The sequence below is a fragment of the Oncorhynchus kisutch genome, linkage group LG6, assembly GCF_002021735.2.
Source record: "Oncorhynchus kisutch isolate 150728-3 linkage group LG6, Okis_V2, whole genome shotgun sequence".
Taxonomy (NCBI): Eukaryota; Metazoa; Chordata; class Actinopteri; order Salmoniformes; family Salmonidae; genus Oncorhynchus; species Oncorhynchus kisutch.
Window position 1 is genome coordinate 76,636,157 of NC_034179.2, and position 21,113 is coordinate 76,657,269.

Sequence of the window (21,113 nt, forward strand, 5' to 3'; positions counted from 1 at the left end):
TATTAAATTGTTGAATAAAATAGGGAATACTCTCAGCTGGGTCTTCTGGTCTGAATTTTGGAGATGCTTTGCAGTCTGCCAACCTCATAATTTATTGAGTATAACTCAACATTTGATCATGGAGAGTTGCAGATCATTAGAAATACACTAATGAGATCACTGGGTTTAGATTCTAAAATGTTGTGTAAGTTAATATTTTCGTACAGATATGGTAAGCCAACTTTGTAAAAGCATCCACCAGTTAATAAATCAGAATAATTTCCATGAGTGAATAAGTGTACACCCTTGACACTTCCTGGTCTTTTAGACCAGGGTTTCCCAAACTCGGTCCTAGGGCCCCCTTTAGGTGCATGTTTTGGTTTTTGCTCAAGCACTACACGGCTGATTCAAATAATCAAAGCCACCACGGCTTTGATGGTCAGTGCTAGGGCAAAAAATAAAACGTGCACCGAGTTCTGGAAATCCTGTTTGACACTAGCACATAGTCACTACTTTTCCAGAAATCAGCAGTGTGTGAAATGTTTTTTCTACTACTGCACATGAAGGGTACTTTGTTTTCTAGTTCACACGGCTTACTTCTAGCAGCACCATATCCACCATACCAACACCACCAGTTTGTGGCTCATTGACCTGCTGTGGTATCTGGGTAATGTAACATGGGGAGTGAATGAGTTTGGTTGTGGTGTACCTGTATCTGTAGATAATTTGGTCTTTTACTTTTTTTGAAAAGTAAACAAAGAAATTACAGAATTGGTGGCCTGGTTTACCTCTAATTACATAGGGAGAGATTTCTCTTGAAATCTCTCCTAATCAGAGAGTAGGTGAATTTGTGCTGCTGGAGTTCAAAGAATGCTATTTCCTGGTGCCACTTAAGCCTGTCTGACATCTCAAGAGTAAGTATTTCCTTCTGATCCAAGAGGAGTGGCCCAGACTGCTGAGAGACATGAAGTATATGCATGATAAGGAATCTAAACAAGATATCCTATGACACTGTCACTCTCTTTCCATACTAAATGGTTTCATCATGATGATTTATGCTGCAGTAGTTTGTGTCGGGGGGCTAGGGTCAGTTTGTTATATCTGAAGTACTTATCCTGTCTTATCCAGTGTCCTATGTGAATTTAAGTATGCTCTCTCTAATTCTCTCTTTCTTTCTCTCTCTCGGAGGACCATGCCTCAGTACTACCTAGCATGATGACTCCTTGCTGTCCCCATTCCACCTGGCTGTGCTGCTGCTCCAGTTTCAACTGTTCTGCCTGAGGCTATGGACCCCTGACCTGTTCACCGGACGTGCTACCTGTCCCAGACCTGCTGTTTTCAACTCTCTAGAGATAGCAGGAGTGGTAGAGATACTCCTAATGATCGGCTATGAAAAGCCAACTGACATTTACTCCTGAGGTGCTGACTTGCTGCACCCTCGACAACTACTGTGATTATTATTATTTGACCATGCTGGTCATTTATGAACATTTGAACATCTCCACCCGGCACAGCCAGAAGAGGACTTGGCCACCCCTCATAGCCTGGTTCCTCTCTAGGTTTCTTCCTAGGTTTTGGCCTTTCTAGAGAGTTTTTCCTAGCCACCGTGCTTCTACACCTGCATTGCTTGCTGTTTGGTGTTTTAGGCTGGGTTTCTGTACAGCACTTTGAGATATCAGCTGATAGGGCTATATAAATACATGTTATTTTTTATTTGATCTGCCACTGTAAACAAACTATTCTGAGTCAAAATCTCAACATTGTAGTTTGACATTAACGCTAATAAAGATACATACATGCATGCAGCTAAAACAACCAGACTAGAAGCTTTTTCACTCACTCTGAAACACCATTAGTTTTGGGTTCTGTCCAGTTATCCATTAGTGATATTCTAACTTTATTAAGACATCATCCCTCTCCTCCCAGGCTTGCCAGCAAAGCACTGGTCGGTCCTTTTATTCAAAGCTGTTTAAAATAAATGTGATGTCCATCACAATAATGAAGTTAGAACCCGTCTGTTCCAAGAGGTGGGCACTAACTGTGTGGTCTGGTCTCAATATGTTGCATGTTATTGACCCAGTATTGCACCTGATTTTCCAAAGAAAATGCTCAAACTGTAGGAGAGTGTATTTCCTGATTACATCAAGGGTAACAACTCAAACTGTAGGAGAGTGTATTTCCTGATTACATCAAGGGTAACAACTCAAACTGTAGGAGAGTGTATTTCCTGATTCCATCAAGGGTAACAACTCAAACTGTAGGAGAGTGTATTTCCTGATTCCATCAAGGGTAACAACTCAAACTGTAGGAGAGTGTATTTCCTGATTACATCAAGGGTAACAACTCAAACTGTAGGAGTGTATTTCCTGATTACATCAAGGGTAACAACACAAACTGTAGGAGAGTGTATTTCCTGATTCCATCAAGGGTAACAACTCAAACTGTAGGAGAGTGTATTTCCTGATTCCATCAAGGGTAACAACTCAAACTGTAGGAGAGTGTATTTCCTGATTACATCAAGGGTAACAACTCAAACGGAACTTTATTTTTTCTTGTTTCAACATCAAAAATAACTTAACAATATTATTGGTGCTATTGAATTCATTATTTGTAGGAATTTCCATAATTGTGATTTATTCACAGTACATAATTCTGTGCAACAACCCTGAGCTAAATGTTATATTGTAAAAAAATATCTGCCTAATGATTGTAAAAAAAAAGTTCTGCAGACAGTACCCTCTAGTGGAAGTCATAAGCAATACAATGTCCCATCATTTCATAACAGTCCGGAAGCTTGTGCTTTTCAAAAAAAAAAAATGTATCTTCAAGTTCTGTGTGAGTGTTAAACCTCCGTTTTAAAACATTATCAGGATCACTGCACATTCTACTTCAGCTCTACCCTTCAAGTACATCAATGTATAATAAACAATAACTGTAGGGAAAGAGGATCACTAACATTAACACTTTTTTTTTTTTAGGTGTACTTCTGAAAATTATAAATCGATCTTTATTACATTCATCCTTTCCCGGTTTAACAAGGGAAAGACCAGAAATCCTTTGACATTGTGTGCTGTTTTCTATTGACAGGTGAAACAATTAGATTAAAAAGGCACATTTAAAAAAATATGGTTAAGCGTTATGTTTGAGGGCCGTATGCATCAAGCGTCTCATTAGGAGCGCTGAACTAAGATCCATATGTAATATGCCTAAAGCTGCATTTACACAGGCAGCCAATTCTGATATTTTTTCCCCCACTAATTGGTCTTTTGACCAATCACTTCTTTTCAGATTTTTTCCAGAGCTATGTAATATTATTTATTGTGCTTTAAAGGCAAAAAATCCTACATCAGCACTCCTACTCTGAGACACTTGATACATACATCCTCTCACATATACACAATCTCTAAATGGTGTGTAAATTGAGAGCTGTGTACACTATGTTGGTGGTTGTGCAGATAAAGCCAATCAGGTTGCATAGGATGGACAGGCCATGATAGTGGCCAAAGGTGCTCTTGTAGGCCTTGTACTTGGGATCCTGCTCCCTGAGTTTGGTGTAGGCTTCCCTCTGGCTCCCTATCCCTATTTGGTTCCCCAGGCCATGCTCCTGCTCCACCTCCCGCAGCTTGAACATGACCTCTGTGGCAGATGGGCCAAACCACTGTGCGTTTAGACCTGCCATGATGACTGCCACAAAGTACAGAGCCATCTATAGGGGAAGAACAATTTTTATTCAGAATTGTCGATGACATAGGTGACATCTATAATGTAGATGCAACCATTATCTAAATCGGAAATAATCGTAACATTTTGATTGCGCAATCTGTAACGCTTCACCAGTACAGATTGAATCCTGCCCTCAATTATAAAATAGAATGTGATATAACCTGCAGGCTTTCGTGCCAATCCAGCAGCTCTCTGGGGTGGTAGACTGCATACACAGCCAGGCTGACAAAGTTGCTGCCCAGTAAGCAATAGAAATAGACAGGGAACAGCTTGCTTCGCACCAGCCCAAAGGTGTGCAGTGTTACCTGCTTCACCAGTGTAAAACCTGTGGGTGGGAAAAGAGATAATGTAAATGAGAGAAATGGGGAGACAAATACGGTGCCTCAAATTCTTAATCTTGGCTTCTTTTGATATGCCACTTCAAGTGTTAGCAAAACCCTACAATCTAACAGATTTCCTCTGCTCATCCCCTATCGATCCCAATATCATCACCTGCTATAAAGGAGACCCACAACTGCATTCCCCATGCGAAGGACAGCACCAGCAGGTGCAGCACTTTCACCAAATCTGTAGGCTCCCCTTCTGTGACCATGGTATTAATCTGGGGGACAAAAATAGAAAAAGTCCCAGATAAATGTTAGCAAGCAAACCAGATAATGAAACATTCATTTACAGCATTAGGGACATAAAACCCCCCAAAAACATCCTAACCCAAAATCACTAATTCAATAAAGACCTTTTGAAACCCCTTAAAACAGCATCATTTGATGACTGGAAAGTGGTCCGTTTACACGTGCAAGCTTGATTAGCATGCAAGTGATAGTGGCTTCGAGAGATAAGAGTTCTGACCTGTTTACTAAAGACTAATACTTCAAAGTTGGATAGCTAGCTAACAAAAAATCTAAAAATGATACTGTTGAGGATTAAATACTTAATTCAATATCGCATTTTGGGAATTGGAAACCATGAGTGGAATGGCATTTGTTAGATAAACTACAAATGTCGTTAGGACAACCCATAGTAACTCGCTCGCTAGGTGAGTTACACAACTGCGCGCATGTAGTGTTGCAGTGCATTCCAAAGAGAGGAAAGTGGCTTCTTACTTGTTTGTCTTCTTTTTTCCTTCAAAAAAATCAACTGAAAAATAACTACCTGGATGTGGTATGTTGACTGAAGGGAAACACTCTTTTCGCAACTCCCGTAGATCGAACACTAGAACAACACTTCCTCTCTCAAACGTCAATTGCCATTAACCACGCCCCCCAAGCAATATCTACAAATCACATTATCACAAAATAAATATTACGTTAAACTATAACCCACAAACCAATTATCAATGAGATAGAACGTATCCCCGCCTTGTCATTGTGACACCGTTTTTATCCACCCACTTACAATTAACTTAGCTCAGACCAGTTGACATGGAGGACAAGAGGGCCTTGGTGAGTAGAAAACACATTTGGCACTCAATGTCATACAGTACCAAAATAGTTTGTTAGAATTATTTTCAATACAATGTCGATTGTTGTTTCAGTGTGAACCACCACCCCTTCCCGCTGAAGGTGTTGTAAGTGTTATTGTGTCAATGTGATCATCAGAAAGTAACATAACTTGACAATGCCTGGTGTAATACTGCATGGTCATTGTTCACTGACTTTCTTGAGTTGTCTTCTAGTAGCAGGAGGTGAATCTCAGGAGTCTCTCCGAGATGTGGAAAGAATTAGGTCAGAGGTTGAAACACAAGCCAAGGTGTCTTTAACTGCTTCCTGTAGAATGTTGTATTCTTCCCATATTCACGATTGTCTACTGTTTTATTTGATGGCTTATATTGGTTACTGTTTTATTCAGGGGATATTGTTTCAATTAATATTTGTTGTTTTGTAGACTATTGATTCCCTGTGCAAAACTCTGTCCATGCACGAGGCAGAGAGAACCCAGAATCTCAATACCATGGCAGTCCTTCAATGTAAGGGAGGACACAACACAATCGCGCCTGAAACACACCTGACTCTTGATTCCCTGATTATTATTATTTTTTGAATGCATGGGTTACTCTTTACTTGAGTTGAACCCTGTCATAAGGGCTAAATAGCACTGTCATAACAAGGACTTAAAGATGACATAAACTGTCCTCCTGTCCTCGTTCCTCCAGCCGAGGTGCACCATTTGGCTGCACATGTTGCCGCCCAGCACTTTGAGGAGCGTTTTGAGGGCCTAGGCTGTGAGGTCTCCACTGAGCTCCACTACCTGCGCACTCTCCCTGCTCCTGTCCTACTCTCCAAGCCTCCTGTTCCAGCACTCACCCCTCAGATATCCAGAGGCAGGCTGCCATCAACCACAACTCTCAGGAACTCTACCACAGGTAGATCTGGATAAGGCAGTCTGAAGTGTGGTGTGGTGGGGATACTTTGGTGAACTACACTTGCATGATGATAAATAGACTTTAGCTCAGTGGGATAATGCAGTAATAACATGTAATTCCCTCTCCATATTTTTTTGTGTATGTTGTCTGTTTCTTCAGTCGTGTGGGAGCAGATTGCTGAGCTAAAGGGAGGAAGTCCACAACTTTCATGGCCTGCTTAGCAAGTTTGATTTTATGTTTTTCAGAACAAGACCCCCTTCCATGATGTTGTTCTAATGGAGGCTTTTTATAAACCTTACTAAAGTTTTCCTTTCCTTTTTAGAAAAACTAAGAGACGAAACTATGCGCAGATTGACAGAGAAATACTGCAAATACTATAAGAGCTCAGAGCTCACATTTCTCTCCCCCAAATCACTTTGACCTGAATGATTTCACTCATCAAACAAATGATACAAACTTTACACTTGAAACAATCTTCTGAACTGTACATGGGTTATAATGATTTGGACTGCTGAAGCTTATCTCATGTTATGTGACATGTTCTGGAATATATATCTGGAATATGTATCTATCTGTCTCAATTTTCAGTGCTTGGAGAGGATGATTGACAGCTATCAGATGAAGGACGACTTACTCAAACTGCAGAGGCCTCAGGACATGCTCAGGTCAAATTTAAGGTGAAAGTTCTGGGTTGAGGTTAGAGTAGACGAGCATGGCAAGCAATCTGACAGACTGCTATTCCTAAAGGAATTATGATGATGCATCCTTATAACAAGTGTTCTCCCCTAGATCAGATGTTTCTGAGTTACAGAATAAGCTTCAAACTATAACAATATCGAAAGGCAAGGCTCCCAATAAAACAGGTAAGATATCTGGTAATTAACTTTCTGTTGATCTACAAAAGATACAGCATTTGCATTGAAATACAAAGTGTATTTTTCTGTTTGCTGAGATCAGTTTTCATTGCTGTGTGCATGGTCTCTTTCATCGCATACTAGGCCGAACTGAACGAATAGGACAGAGGGTTATGCCAGCCGATTCAGATTCAGGCAAAGCGGAACATGTGCCAAAGGAATGACACCAAAGATCAAAGTGGAAATCAGTGTGTCTGTCAGGTAAATGAAAGCACACAAATAACATTATTTGCTGTTTCTCATCTATTACTGACAACAGTAATTCATGTTATCATCTAATTAATAAGCACACTTAAATTGATGTATATGTTACCAATTACTTTGCAGACAGAGTTCAGTATGTCAAATCGGAGGGCATGCTGTCCGGTCCTCTGGCAGTCTCTATGGGGGTGCCACAGGGTTCAATTCTCGGGCCGACTCTTTTCTCTGTGTATATCAATGATGTTGCTCTTGCTGCGGGCGACTCCCTGATCCACCTCTACGCAGACGACACCATTCTATATACTTTCGGCCCGTCTTTGGACACTGTGCTATCTAACCTCCAAACAAGCTTCAATGCCATACAACACTCCTTCCGTGGCCTCCAACTGCTCTTAAACGCTAGTAAAACCAAATGCATGCTTTTCAACCGGTCGCTGCCTGCACCCGCATGCCCGACTAGCATCACCACCCTGGATGGTTCCGACCTAGAATATGTGGACGTCTATAAGTACCTAGGTGTCTGGCTAGACTGCAAACTCTCCTTCCAGACTCATATCAAACATCTCCAATCGAAAATCAAATCAAGAGTCGGCTTTCTATTCCGCAACAAAGCCTCCTTCACTCACGCCGCCAAGCTTACCCTAGTAAAACTGACTATCCTACCGATCCTCGACTTCGGCGATGTCATCTACAAAATGGCTTCCAACACTCTACTCAGCAAACTGGATGCAGTCTATCACAGTGCCATCCGTTTTGTCACTAAAGCACCTTATACCACCCACCACTGCGACTTGTATGCTCTAGTCGGCTGGCCCTCGCTACATATTCGTCGCCAGACCCACTGGCTCCAGGTCATCTACAAGTCCATGCTAGGTAAAGCTCCGCCTTATCTCAGTTCACTGGTCACGATGGCAACACCCATCCGTAGCACGTGCTCCAGCAGGTGTATCTCACTGATCATCCCTAAAGCCAACACCTCATTTGGCCGCCTTTCGTTCCAGTACTCTGCTGCCTGTGACTGGAACGAATTGCAAAAATCGCTGAAGTTGGAGACTTTTATCTCCCTCACCAACTTCTAACATCAGCTATCTGAGCAGCTAACCGATCGCTGCAGCTGTACATAGTCTATTGGTAAATAGCCCACCCATTTTCACCTACCTCATCCCCATACTGTTTTTATTTATTTACTTTTCTGCTCTTTTGCACACCAATATCTCTACCTGTACATGACCATCTGATCATTCATCACTCCAGTGTTAATCTGCAAAATTGTAATTATTTGCCTACCTCATGCCTTTTGCACACATTGTATATAGACTCCCCCTTTGTTTTCTACTGTGTTATTGACTTGTTAATTGTTTACTCCATGTGTAACTCTTTGTTGTCTGCTCACACTGCTATGCTTTATCTTAGCCAGGTCGCAGTTGCAAATGAGAACTTGTTCTCAACTAGCCTACCTGGTTAAATAAAGGTGAAATAAAAAATAAAAAAATAAGGGTAACCACATTAGAAGTGAATTCTTCATTCTTCATTTTGTCTCTGTTGCAGAAGGAAATAAAGTTCATAGCTGGAATCCTCAATCTACCTTTTGCCCTACCTTGTCTCACTGCCAAATAAAATAAAATGTGTTCTACACTGACAATTATTTTCTGTTTGAGCTTTGTGCATTCAACACATTTCTTTATCAATAATTCAGGTAAAAGGCTGCTTTTTTCCCATCAATATTTATGTACTGTAGACTATTAAACACAGGAGGTTGGTGGCACCTTCATTGGGGAAGACAGGCTCATAGTAATGGCTGGAACAGAATAAATTATATGGTAATCAAACTCATTAATACATTATTTCCATGTTTTTTGATACCCTTCAATTTATTCCATTCCAGCCATTATTATGAGCCGTCCTCCCCTCAGCAGTCTCCTGTGGTAGACTGCATAATCAATGTATATATTGTAATTATTTTGGGATTGTATCAAAGAGGTTTATAAATTCTGAGAGGCGGGTTGATAATTTGTTTGACCAATGACAACCCTAAAAAGCGCCTTAATCTTCCAATCAGATGAAAGAGTTCAGAATAATTTCCGGATACAATTTCTATTTGTTAGCGTCATTACTTGGGTCACTTATCTGGTAAGAAAATGCTTAATCCAGCGGGTTTGATTATATGACTAACATGCAAACAAATTAATTATACATCCGGCACGATTTTAAATTACATGCGTGATTCTCCTATTTAAAAAAAAGTGTGCATAGCTAGCATATTACAAATCCAGCGTTAGTTAGCTAACACAAGCTAACTTTGTTTTCCTCGCGCTCTAACGTTACTAGCTATTACTATCTAGCTGCCTCTTCAGAAATCATCCCAAAATAAACTGTTCATGCAATTAACAATATTGTTGGAAATGGACTTGTAGAATTTGCAGGACGTTTTGTATAAAAGGCAGTATTGTTGAGCTCCTATTTTATAGCTGCAAGCTAAAAAAAAAAAGTCCATGCGCGATGGCGGGGAATTTAGCTACTACACTCTTGTGTAGTGTGAACATGGCCCCAACAAGAGAAAAGTAACGTTAATCGTCGACATCTGACTAAATGATCGGAAATAAAATATAATTTGAATTTATGTGGAAAATACGGTTAAAAATATGTTTGTTTACACAAGCGTGATGTATTAGCTCGCACATGCGTACTAGCAGATGGTCTATAGCGGCAGAATATTGATGCATTTATAACATCTCGTACATTTGCAAATAGGGGCATAGGGCTGGGGAAAATAAATTAACGCACCTCCAACTCGTAATTACTAATGGGAAACTTGTCTGTCATCCCTGTGCTCCAATTTGCTCTACTGCGCATATGATGAACTCTGTCTCTGACATCAACTACTAAGGCCAATACCTCGATAAGAGCAATTTCAGCAGTTCAATTCAACAACAAAACATGATTTATAAAAGTGTTATTATAACACTAATATGTATATGAGCGTGAAAGCTGTACTTTTCCGTTCATGGTTGACACAGCTTGTTTGCCATTAACCGGCAATCAGCATTCTCAACGAGTTCAAAGCACATGAACCCACACATTCGTTGTTCCCAGTTTACAAGTAGTATTTTTCCAAATTACGAGATGAACGCAGCATGACTGCCCAAAATCAAATGAATATCAGCACCATACACTAGCTATAATATATGCTAGCTAACAAGATTGACCTAATTATTTATTGAATTTGACCGTCAACAGAACTTGTTTTGTAAACTCCGAAAAATGTAGCTATTTTATTTTACAGGTTATACATCGAGAATGGGACGCCGAAAGTCAAAGAGGAAGCCACCTCCCAAAAAGAAACTGACGGGTAACTTGGACACCCAATTCACCTGTCCCTTTTGTAACCACGAGAAGTCCTGTGATGTCAAAATGTACGTTCACTTGGTTGTGTTGAACAGTATATGGTCTCGCTGTAAAATATGATCACATGTTGATACATATCCTGAAACCCTATCCAAATGCACATTTTATTTTATTTTTTCAGGGAACGCACTCGAAACACAGGGATAATATCGTGCACCGTCTGCTTGGAAGAATTCCAGACTCCCATTACTTGTATCCTTTTGATTCTTTGATTGGATCACTATATTCACTTATCTACACACCATATAGCTCACAGATTGGCTTGTACATTTGTAAAAAAAATATATATATATATATATATATATATATATATATATATAAATAAATAAAAGCAATGTCTTTACAACTGTACCTCCCAGATGAACTTTTCCTTGACATTTGTCCCCAGATCTTTCAGAACCAGTGGATGTTTACAGTGATTGGATAGATGCTTGCGAAGCAGCCAATCAGTAGCAGTGGTCCCCCTGACTCTATTCCTGTCTGACCTCACCCCTCATTCCCTATGATGGGTCACATATCTCTGGCTGGGCCAGGGCCTTGTCAAGTAGTGATTGTGGAGAACAAACAAAGACAGATAACACTGTGAAATCTTCAGTGTCTACACACTAATGGATTTGATATGAAGAAAGATACACTTCCTGTCTTCCCTCTCTGTGGCAGGGTGGGATGTGGGTAGGGCAATGAAATGTCCCAATGGTCCTGATCTTTGAGAATCCCACTAAGTTTCAAACCACCTCATCATTTGTTATGTTTTACAGGCAAGCCTGTTGGTGGATATGTCTTTAGACTTTCCCAAACTGCCATGTCCCCCTTTACTGGAGCAAGTAGGTTATATTTGTAAAAATTTAAAAGGGGTGATTCTGTAGTTTTTTGTTTGATGTCATGATTTTTATTTCAATTATGTTTTTTTTGTATGGGAATGACTTGATCAATAAACACATCAATGTAATTCACACCTAACTGCATCTGTCACATACTGCTGAAATGGTTCAAATATCTAGAACAAATATGAACGAAAAATAATCTGATATGGCCTGGTGGCAAGTTTTGCACTCACAACCCCAATTAAATAATTGTAATTTTGATGTGATTTATTGTATTGCAGCTAATTTCATTGTAAGTGAAAGCCAAATAAATACAAGATTTTCAGAATACTGAACAATTGATAGTCTGAACAACATTGACACACATTTTTAGACCAGAGGGTAATATTGCCAATTGTATTTTGGCTAGGCACTGTTGGCTCTCATTCTAAACTAAAAATATTTTCTTAATGCACAACTGACTTCGTATACAGCTATTGGACATGTGACAATACAGAATAAGTTAGGTGCTTTAATAAAAGACACCTCTTGTGGCGCATATGACTTTTACCTTAAATCTGTGGAATGTAGTTTTTTTTTAATGTTAAACACTAGATGGCACACTAATCTAGGGGGGAAAAATACAATATGGCCTTCAGATTATGAGCTCAGCATCAAACAACGTTCCTTTTAAAGTATTAAGCCTTCAAAAGTTTGACAAATCATCACTATAATTTCCAGAGGTCAGAAACTCAGGGGGGACTCTGTTATATAGCGTTATCTCCAATACCTTCTATTTAAAAACACATCACAATACCACCCAGTAACCGATATCAAGACCTTTCAAATGTATCTTAAAGGGATAGTTCACCCAAATTTAAAAAATGTTGTTTTCCTTCCTGTAAGCAATCTGGACAAGGTATATCCAATCCATGCTTTGTACATGAGCATGCAAGTCATAGAGATGTGATCTGTGGAACGTTCCAGGTGCAACACAGGAAGTGTCTGATCTTGAACAAACCTCTTAGCAAGCAAACAAGCCTGCTTTTCAAAGGTTTGGTCAAGCATGCACAGTTTAATGTTTAAACCATTAGCAGCTGTGTTAGGCTACATTATCCCGAGCATAAATATGTTGCAGACTAATGCTATTCATTTGCGACTGCTGGTACAAGGTGATTACTTCATGAATCCACAGAATGACTGTCACATCTTGCAGTGCTCAAAATCACATTACATTCAAGATCTGCGGTGGGTACCCCATATCATGTAGTAGTTAGTGATACAGGGTCTGCTGTATTGAGGTATGACTAAGTGGACGTTAATTAGACCGTTATCTCGTGTATAACAGTGTGCAGATGTTATGGCTCTCAATGACCTGACTTATCCCCCTTTCTTCTAGTCATAAACAATTCTATCCATGTACATATTCAACAAGGTGATGCAAAGTGCAAATAGCGCAGCAATATATTAAAGCTGTGTGACATGGAAACTATAGAGGGATTATAACTTGTCTCATGCAAACTGGCCTATGTGACATCCACATTAACATAGCTGACACAGTGGCTAAAATTTCATCTGCATTGTTTACCACTAATGAAGTATGCGAGACGTGTTGAATACTGCTTATAATACTACAAATATTAAAATCTATTGGCTTTTCACGATGCCTTTAGGGGCTCACATTAATTCAAGTATCAGGTTTGAGAACCCTACTACTGATCTTCTAATGATTTAAAGAATACTAGAAAAAACATTCCATCTGTGGTATAAAATGGCTGGTTGGCAGTCCTGTGAGCTAGAGCAGGGATGTCAGCGCAGTGCAGACGTGCATACACAGGCAAAGTCATAAGGAATACATCTGATCAAAGCTTCTAGTCCATGCCCCTGTGTCCTGGAAGACTCAGTCTGATTCTCTGGGCCCCGAGTCAACCAGAGGGATTGAATCCCAGAGCGGACTCCTGTTCCTCAGGGGTTAAAGGTTAACAGCAACATGTCGGTCACTTCTTTCCATTCAATGAACTTTTTCCTGTATTCTCAATGTTTAAGCTTAAACTATAAACTTAAACTTTATAAACTATAAAATATCTATCAATAAAAAATGATTGATTAAGGAATGGGTCTCTTGACATTATTAGTATTTTTAGTATTTATTTTGACCGTATTTGAATAGAAAAATCTCCATTGCAAAGGGAGAGAGGGGTGTGGGCCACTACATTAAATTTATTTTAAAAAACAAGGTCAAAAAGATTGAACCAGGCATGAATCCCCTCAAAGGACAACAATTATTTGAATGGTTGATCACAAAGAAAACAGCAAGGGATGAGGATAATGAAAACAGTAAATAACAGTTTGGGTGGTCTTGCTGGTGGAGAGGGGTTATTGAGAAGAGTGGACTGGGGTTATCCTGTTCTCTTTAGTCATAGTACATAGTACCGTCAAACTCAGCCCTCTCCCCGTTGTTGATGAATTCATCAGGGTTGGAGCAGTACTTGTTGTCGTAGACCTGCCGAGGGAGGCCGTATGTGGTCATGCCCTGTTGGGACGCCATCTTGTTGGTGCCCATCTGCAGTGAGACGGTGGAGGTGTCGCATTCCTCCAAGCCCAGACTCTTGTCATAGATGTGTCTCCTGGTGCCAGGGGCCGTCATGCCAGACTGAGAGAGGAAGAAAAGCAGGGGATGATTAGATATAGGCTACAAAGTGTCATATTTTATATATGAATTGCTATATATTAATTGCTTTCATGATAGGCAGAGAGAGGGAAAACTCCCAAGATGTGCAGAATGTTAGTCAATTCTATCTCTACCAGAGAATATCTATTTGTGAAATCAAATGGTGCCCCACCTGGTTGGCACCCTTATTGGTGCCCATCTGGAGGCTGATGGTGGACTGGTCCAGAGGGTTCTCCATTCCCCCCCTCGGGTCATACAGGTGACGCCGCGTGCCATAAGATGTCATGCCCTTCTGGCTGGCAAGTTTGTTGGTACCCATCTGGACAGACAGGCAAAGGTAGTGCACTGGTTATGCCTGAACTATAATACCATTAAACCAATCCTATCGGCCAAACTAAAAACAAATGAAGGTATGTTATAACATGCTGCTACTACTACTTATATTACATCTGTAATAACAGTGATATCTTAGTGTATAAGGTGTATATGATACAAAGACTGTTCTGACCTGCAGGCCGATGACATTGCGCCCTTCCTTCAGCATGTCTGGGGCGAAACGGCGCTGGTGTGCTGTTGCATACTTCACTCCCATGTCATGCTTGGAGTGGAAACCTTTGGACTGGGCCTGGTGAAAGAGGGGAAGGTTAGAAAAACAGATTATGGATCCTCACGTGAAGTAGAAGTAGGTTTATTACATGCCACTGACAATACTTTCTACATACAGTACTGTACAATGTACTGAGATTCCTCTATGGGTTTCCACTCACAATTCCAGCCAGGGTGATGAGTGTGCTCTGGACCTGGGTGTAGTTGGTATTCTCAAACAGGTCGTTGGCCTCAAACAAATCGTATGGCTTCATACCATAAACTGTGATGGCTCGTACAAAATTGCCAATGTTTTCCAGCTGGGCAATGAAAAGAAAGAAGAATTAGCCAAGAACAAATGGTCCACTGAGTACAAACAAAGAGGACACCAGTTACTGAGTTATTTGTTATTTTGATATTGTCATGTTTCTTTAAATAGTCATTGTATTTGAGACTCAGGACTTCAGAATGGTCAGCTGTGTGGGCTTTTCTTCAAAGCCCTACTCACCAGTTGGATAATATTTTTCTCTTTTATTCCCGATAAAGGGACCACATGTGAGTGCATTGATTCTTAGTAACATTGTATGTCATGGATCATTCTTGAAAGTGTCTCAACAAACACTTAAAAGTGCTGTTTTCTTTTTGAGTCTCATATAAAGAGATCTGAAGACGCACGCGTAGATGTGCCCCATTAAACAACGTAGCTGCAGCTTGGAATGTAAATAAATAAACACTATGCCAAGCAAAAGACTATCTATCTGGTTACATATTTCAGCGAGTTCAGTGGATGAAAGGTATGGAGTGGAAAAAACTACTGACTCTTGGCATGCTTATGCTGCTCAATACTATGCAAAGTATCTATAATAACTATAGCCTACTGCACGTCATGATATTATATAATAATATAGAAACATTTATTCTGTCTCAGAACAAGCTTACCTGATGCCAGTTTTGAGGGGAAGTGTTAATCTTTCTCACAGATCCTGGCTGAAGTGTGTTGATAAGTCTATACACAAGGAAAGAGAAAGCACAGAACAACAGTCAAAATACTGTTCTGACTTTGAGTGGCACAGTCATCATTAACAGTGGGGAAATGAATGAGACTGAATGATATTGGAAGCAACAGAAAGTAATATGACACACAATATGCTCTGCCATTCTGCACGGCCACAGAGGAGGAGAGTATCGCTCACTCACTCGCACAAGATGACCCCATCCTTTAGGTTCTCCATGAAAGGATCAGCGATCTTCTTGCCTGTTACGTCCTGGATCCACAGCCTCAGCTCCTCCTCCTTCTGGGGGTCATACTTCTGGGCCAACTGAAGAGGCAATCGGAAAGTTTTCAGACCCTTTCACTTTTTCCACATTTTGTTACATTTCAGCCTTATTCTAAAAAGGATTAAGTTATTATTTTTCCGCCACACACAATACCCCATAATGACAAAGCGAAAACAACGCAGTGAAGGGGTCTGAATACTTTCCGGATGCACTGTAAATGTGTTGCATTTGACTGCATCCTAACATCTGCAGACACTCAGGTTAATGTCTTGTAACTGTCAGTTCTGCATGATGAATGATCTTGTGACAGGTGCTTGGCTACCTGAAAAATACAAATGATCTTACAACAAACTGTAACTATAGTAAAAGAGTAATTGAACTATGATATTCATCAGAGGTATTATCCCTCCTCCCTTTTCCTTTCTCATCTTGTAACAGAGGGATAACATTCCTCTCCACTTTCCTTTGAAAGCCTACCCATTGTAATAAAACCTAAAGATGAAGATTAGAGTTAAAAAACAACAGGAAGAAAATGAAAAATGGCCAGGGGACATTCCTGCATGGAGAAACACTGATTCTCCGCTTCCTTGTATCTCCCTATTGGCACAAACGCATCCCCCTAATACCAGAAATTCTATGGTTCGTCTGTAGCCCCCCTCTCGCTCTGCGCTCTCTCCTTTTCTGAATGTTCTGCTCACTCACAGTCTGGGAGAGAGCTTGTGAGACCAGGAGCCAACACAAACAGGTATTTCAAAGCAGCAGGGTTTGCGTAGCTTCCAGTCCATCACACCAAACTTGGGAGAAACAGCTCACCCTATTGCTCCTCCCTGTGCTCCCTCTCTCCCTCTGGGTTTTCCGGAATCTGTACTTTTACAGTGAGGCAATCTACTCAGGCAAACCACATCTGATAATGAGATGCCAAGACCTGCAGACAGCACTTGCATCCAGCCAAGGTATTTTGGTCAGAGTTTCATTTAACTGTGTCAGGAGGTCAGGAATGTAATCAGAACTGGTTCATTTATTTAAAAATGTACAAGTCTTTGATGCCAAAATTGGCACCTATCCATTGATTCTATCAGTGTTTTTCATGTATGAACTCAGTGGAGAGAATATAAATTAAATCATCGTAGGCCATGGAATAAGGAATAAAATGGTTTAAGTTGATACAAACAGGGGTGAAAGTAAGACGGAACGGTCCAGTATGGAGTACTGGCAAAATAACGAGTGGGTTTACGTCATACCGGTAAAACATGAACCTATCACAATAATTAAAACAGATTTAAAGAAAACTGTAGGCTATCACACTATTTAACATGCCGCATGTCATTCGCATAAAAAATTATGGACTTGAATGGACTTGAAAACTTGTGGAATACGCTCCAAAATGCATTGTGGTTCAACTACAACACTCACGTTTTTGATAAGGCAGAGATGAGTGGCCAAGACTGAGATGCACGCAGACAGCAGTATACACATCAATTCAGGTTACAAGATTGTGCAGGCCTAATGAAGGACAATCACCGAATGTCATTCAGAACACTTTTTGGTGTTTTGTAAGTGATGTATCTTTGCATGTATCAAAAAGGCACTGCTGTATGGATGCCGGAATAATTTTAGTGTGGAGAGGCGTAATAGTTGGAATAGTAACTAAAGCCTGGACACTGACTGTAGGCCTCATATGTCACCTATTATAATGTTAAATCCAGCAGAATTAAGTGGAACAGGAGTGGAGAAATACAATTTATTTATTTCAGCATCTTGAGAGAATGAGATTGAGGCTTTTAGGGACCTGTTGTGTAGCCTTAAAGTGCAATTTTCTTCAGCTACATAAAAGCTGACAGTATTTCATTTTCAGCCACATTAAATATGCTTCCAAGACGAACTGAAATACTATCAGAAACATGTTGGATCGTTTTCACAGCTTTTCATTTCCTTTAAACCGGTCAAACAGATGTCATTTGGAAATCTCCCTGGTCCCTAAACGTCCTCGCTTCGTGAGAGAAGCAGAAATGAAAGAGAAACTTTAACCATGTCACCTATACGGAACAAAGATTTAAACGCAACATGCAACAATATCAAAGATTTTACTGAGTTACAGTTCATAAAAAGAAAGCAGTCAATTGCAATAAATTCATTCACATGACTAGGTAGGGGCCTGGGATGGCATAGGCCCACCAACTCGGGAGCCAGGTCCACCCACTGGTGAGTCAGGCCAAGCCAATCAGAATGAGTTTTTCCCCACAAAAGTGCTTTATTACAGACAGAAATACTCCTCAGCACCTCCACTCCCCCTCCTCAGACGATCATGCAGGTGAAGAAGGTGGATGTGGAGGTCCTAGGCTGGCATGGTTACATGTGGTCTGCGGTTGTGAGGCCAGTTCGACATACTGCCAAATTCTCTAAAACAACGTTGTAGGCGGCTTATAGTCAAGAAATGTATATTAAATTGTCTGGCAACTGCTCTGTTAGACATTCCTGTAGTCGGCATGCCAAATGCATGCTCCCTCAAGACATCTGTGACATTGTGTTATATGACAAAACTGCTAGTGGCATTTTATTGTCCCCAGCACAAGGTGCACCTGTGTAATGATCATGTGGTTTAATCAGCTTCTTGATATGCCACACCTGGCAAAGGGGAAATGCTCACTAACAGGGATGCAACCAAATTTGTACACAACATTTTAGAGAAATAAGCTTTTAGTGCATATGGAACTGTCAAGGATCTTTTATTTCAGCTCATGGAAAATGGGACCAACACTTTACATGTTGCTTTTATATTTTTGTTCAGTATAGATTGTAGATGATGCACTGATAATTCTATCGATTTATGCCATCATTAGCAAGGCTTTATCTAGTATTCTAGATGAGCATCAAGTAATGACAGAAGAGGAGCTGTAAGGATCTAATTATAGACAAGTTGACTAACAAATGTAACAAAATAAAAAGCAGAAAAATATCTAAATATAGCTTAAAAACTAGCCTACATTAGCGTTTTGAAGTAATCGATTGACACTCAGATGAAAACACATGACAGGTCATGTTAATGCCACATTAAAAGGTAGGCTAATATATTTTAAAAGTTAAAGGACAAATCTTCACTATTAGGCCTGTAGAGATCCTATTAAATTAATAGGGATTCTATATATGTTATTCTACACACACAGAAGGTCCCTGTCCCGGGAATACATTACATTTACTTTCACCCCTGGATACAAACAATCATGTTGAAGGTTGACATTCCAGTGAATCCACAGGGCTTTGTTCTGTCTGTCTCTCCTCTGCCTCAACAGTGTTTTGTCATTTCTCACTGGAGTGTAAATTGTTTACAGAGAGACACTTGCTCAGGTTGTAAGACAGAGCTCAGGGACACCTTAAAAGGAGGTTTAGGTTGCTGACGTACCTGTCTATCAGTCTCTGGAGCATATCCGCTATCATCGGATGTCATGCCATATATATATATATATATATATACTGACTGATACACTTTTGAATATGACCTATTTCTATACTACAGCACTAATGACCATGGTGGCCAAGTATAAGGAAATGTTTGTTTGAAGAGTGCCCCTATAAAAGTATGGACAGGAAACCACTATGTATGCAGGAAAAAGGGCTCTTCCAACGTGATAGGGTTGATGATAGGGATAGCAAATTCAGTTGTTATTGACAGACATGGAGTTGGGAGTTCTGGAATATCCTGGGATAGTTATTTGATCCCATTGGCAGAGTCATGCTGTGTCCCAAGCTGAACATGGGTTGTCAGCAGATATGACACACACACACACATATCGTGCATCACTGTTATTGCACTGTCACTGAAAATACAATCTCTCCCAAACATTAGTGGATGTTGATAGCACAGTCGCCTACATGGTAGGCCTACAGTAGCTGGTCCATATACTCTTGGTTGGTGTTGGTGACTCATTTAGTTCTCGCCTAGACTTTAAAGGGGCAATCTGCAGTTCAAACAATAACAAAGCGGACAAACCGCCACTGATTTGGTAAAATAGCTTAGGGATGGGTCTGTAGAAATGTAACCACTGATGGGTTCTGATGATGGGGTAAGAACAAGGAACTAAGCTCATGAAAGACTTATAAGTCATATTCTTCAAGAATCAATGGGTATCATGAATTTAAAAGTCCAAAATGAATGTAGTGATCACAGATTGACCCTTTAAAAAATATATACATACTGGTAGCCTTCTAAAGACACCTTGAAATCAGGCCTTGTTGGCTCATCTGGGAGGAATTATGTCATTGTGTTCTGTGACAGACAGGTTAGGTGATATCACCTGTAATCTAAATGACCCAGTTCGAAGTTGTGAATCAGAGACAATTGGTTTGGATGCCCTCACATATTAAACGATAAAGTCAACTGTAAGAACGGTAGGCTGCCATTTATCAGTATAGGCCTAGGCCCTAGACCTATGATCACCATTGACAGTCCAATTTGACAGTCCAAAAAGCCTATTCGATAAAATATCCTAACAGAAAGCAAAAATATATTATTGGCCCTCGATATACCATTGGTTCCCCTACAACTAATACATCTGAGAAGATGCACGTAGTGACAAGATATGCGAGCGTCAAGTGTGCACCTTCCTGAGCGCGAGCATTATCTTGGCCCACTGATGTCAATTACGCAAAGACCCCATTATTTTAATTTTAATTAAAAGAAAAGCCACATGACATGCGAGATACATACCTTACTTTTGACCTCAGCAGAAAGTCCGAAGGATGGTCCACCTTTGAAATTCTTTGACATAGTTATCTTTGATTATTCACAGAGGAGATTTAAAAATGGTGAAATACACCCCTCTATCCTGGCACGAGAAAACCCACAGCAAAGTCCTCTTTCTCCCTGGACTCCAATGGATATGACAGACCCACGGATTCAGATTCTGTAACGTTCTTGCTCGCTCTGGTGAGGCTGTGGACCACTTTGCAACACTTTTCTCAATCTTTTTTAAACTCTTCCCATCTGTGGATTTCTGGAGTGCGGCGCGATTGGCTAGGGCCACCATCCAATCCCGACGTTGCCTCTTCCTCTGGGTGATGTCACCAGTATGGCATTTGACTCGCTCAGTGTCACTTTTTCCACCTTAAGAGGAATTGGATGTTGGATGGAGGATCCTTTTCAATTGCCTAATTTTACTGCATCCCAATTACCAAATGAAATAAATATCAAGCAC

General features: G+C 40.3%; 3 protein-coding genes and 1 long non-coding RNA gene across 9 annotated transcripts; 2 read left to right on the plus strand and 2 right to left on the minus strand.

Moving 5' to 3' along the window:
- Positions 1-2,421: 2,421 nt before the first annotated feature.
- LOC109883312 (transmembrane protein 205-like) lies at positions 2,422-5,101 on the minus strand. Of its 2 annotated transcripts, none has more exons than XM_020475335.2 (4): positions 4,806-5,101; positions 4,195-4,303; positions 3,864-4,027; positions 2,422-3,685 (listed from the first exon to the last, which is right to left on the minus strand). In XM_020475335.2, exons 2-4 carry the CDS (start codon positions 4,292-4,294, stop codon positions 3,383-3,385), a joined length of 567 nt encoding a protein of 188 aa, XP_020330924.1. In that variant the 5' UTR covers positions 4,295-4,303; positions 4,806-5,101; the 3' UTR covers positions 2,422-3,382. The 2 variants fall into 2 exon arrangements, with proteins under 2 accessions (XP_020330924.1, XP_020330923.1); XM_020475334.2 differs by having other exon boundaries at positions 4,855-4,979.
- Positions 5,102-5,124: 23 nt separating this feature from the next.
- On the plus strand, positions 5,125-7,351 carry LOC116374469 (uncharacterized). 5 transcript variants are annotated; one of them, XR_004210417.1, is made up of 6 exons: positions 5,125-5,668; positions 5,855-6,064; positions 6,653-6,741; positions 6,854-6,927; positions 7,063-7,179; positions 7,306-7,351. It is a non-coding gene; the product is annotated as an uncharacterized LOC116374469 (long non-coding RNA). The 5 variants fall into 5 exon arrangements; XR_004210419.1 differs by having other exon boundaries at positions 6,859-6,927; XR_004210416.1 differs by having other exon boundaries at positions 5,855-6,741.
- A 1,852-nt stretch (positions 7,352-9,203) lies between these two features.
- Positions 9,204-11,964, plus strand: LOC109883308 (transcription elongation factor 1 homolog). Its single transcript, XM_020475330.2, has 4 exons — positions 9,204-9,309; positions 10,463-10,592; positions 10,706-10,776; positions 10,973-11,964. The coding sequence occupies exons 2-4, from the start codon at positions 10,477-10,479 to the stop codon at positions 11,035-11,037; spliced, it is 252 nt and encodes an 83-aa protein (XP_020330919.1). The 5' UTR covers positions 9,204-9,309; positions 10,463-10,476; the 3' UTR covers positions 11,038-11,964.
- On the minus strand, positions 11,655-20,899 carry LOC109898641 (calponin-1). Its single transcript, XM_031827653.1, has 7 exons — positions 20,627-20,899; positions 15,841-15,962; positions 15,583-15,649; positions 14,826-14,963; positions 14,567-14,683; positions 14,231-14,377; positions 11,655-14,040 (listed from the first exon to the last, which is right to left on the minus strand). Exons 1-7 carry the CDS (start codon positions 20,684-20,686, stop codon positions 13,801-13,803), a joined length of 891 nt encoding a protein of 296 aa, XP_031683513.1. The 5' UTR covers positions 20,687-20,899; the 3' UTR covers positions 11,655-13,800.
- Positions 20,900-21,113: the final 214 nt, after the last annotated feature.

What these genes read in the sequence shown, in the direction of transcription:
- LOC109883312 (XM_020475335.2), bottom strand. Translation starts at nt 4,294, where the DNA reads ATGGTCACAGAAGGGGAGCCTACAGATTTGGTGAAAGTGCTGCACCTG. An exon ending in GTGGGTCTCCTTTATAGCAG is followed by an intron (nt 4,028 to 4,194) that starts GTGATGATATTG and finishes TCCCACCCACAG; the next exon opens with GTTTTACACTGGTGAAGCAG. An exon ending in ATTGGCACGAAAGCCTGCAG is followed by an intron (nt 3,686 to 3,863) that starts GTTATATCACAT and finishes CTTCCCCTATAG; the next exon opens with ATGGCTCTGTACTTTGTGGC.
- LOC109883308 (XM_020475330.2), top strand. Translation starts at nt 10,477, where the DNA reads ATGGGACGCCGAAAGTCAAAGAGGAAGCCACCTCCCAAAAAGAAACTG. An exon ending in AAGTCCTGTGATGTCAAAAT is followed by an intron (nt 10,593 to 10,705) that starts GTACGTTCACTT and finishes TTATTTTTTCAG; the next exon opens with GGAACGCACTCGAAACACAG. An exon ending in ATTCCAGACTCCCATTACTT is followed by an intron (nt 10,777 to 10,972) that starts GTATCCTTTTGA and finishes ATTTGTCCCCAG; the next exon opens with ATCTTTCAGAACCAGTGGAT.
- LOC109898641 (XM_031827653.1), bottom strand. Translation starts at nt 20,686, where the DNA reads ATGTCAAAGAATTTCAAAGGTGGACCATCCTTCGGACTTTCTGCTGAG. An exon ending in CCCCTCAAAACTGGCATCAG is followed by an intron (nt 14,964 to 15,582) that starts GTAAGCTTGTTC and finishes TTCATTGCCCAG; the next exon opens with CTGGAAAACATTGGCAATTT. An exon ending in CCAATAAGGGTGCCAACCAG is followed by an intron (nt 14,041 to 14,230) that starts GTGGGGCACCAT and finishes TTCCTCTCTCAG; the next exon opens with TCTGGCATGACGGCCCCTGG.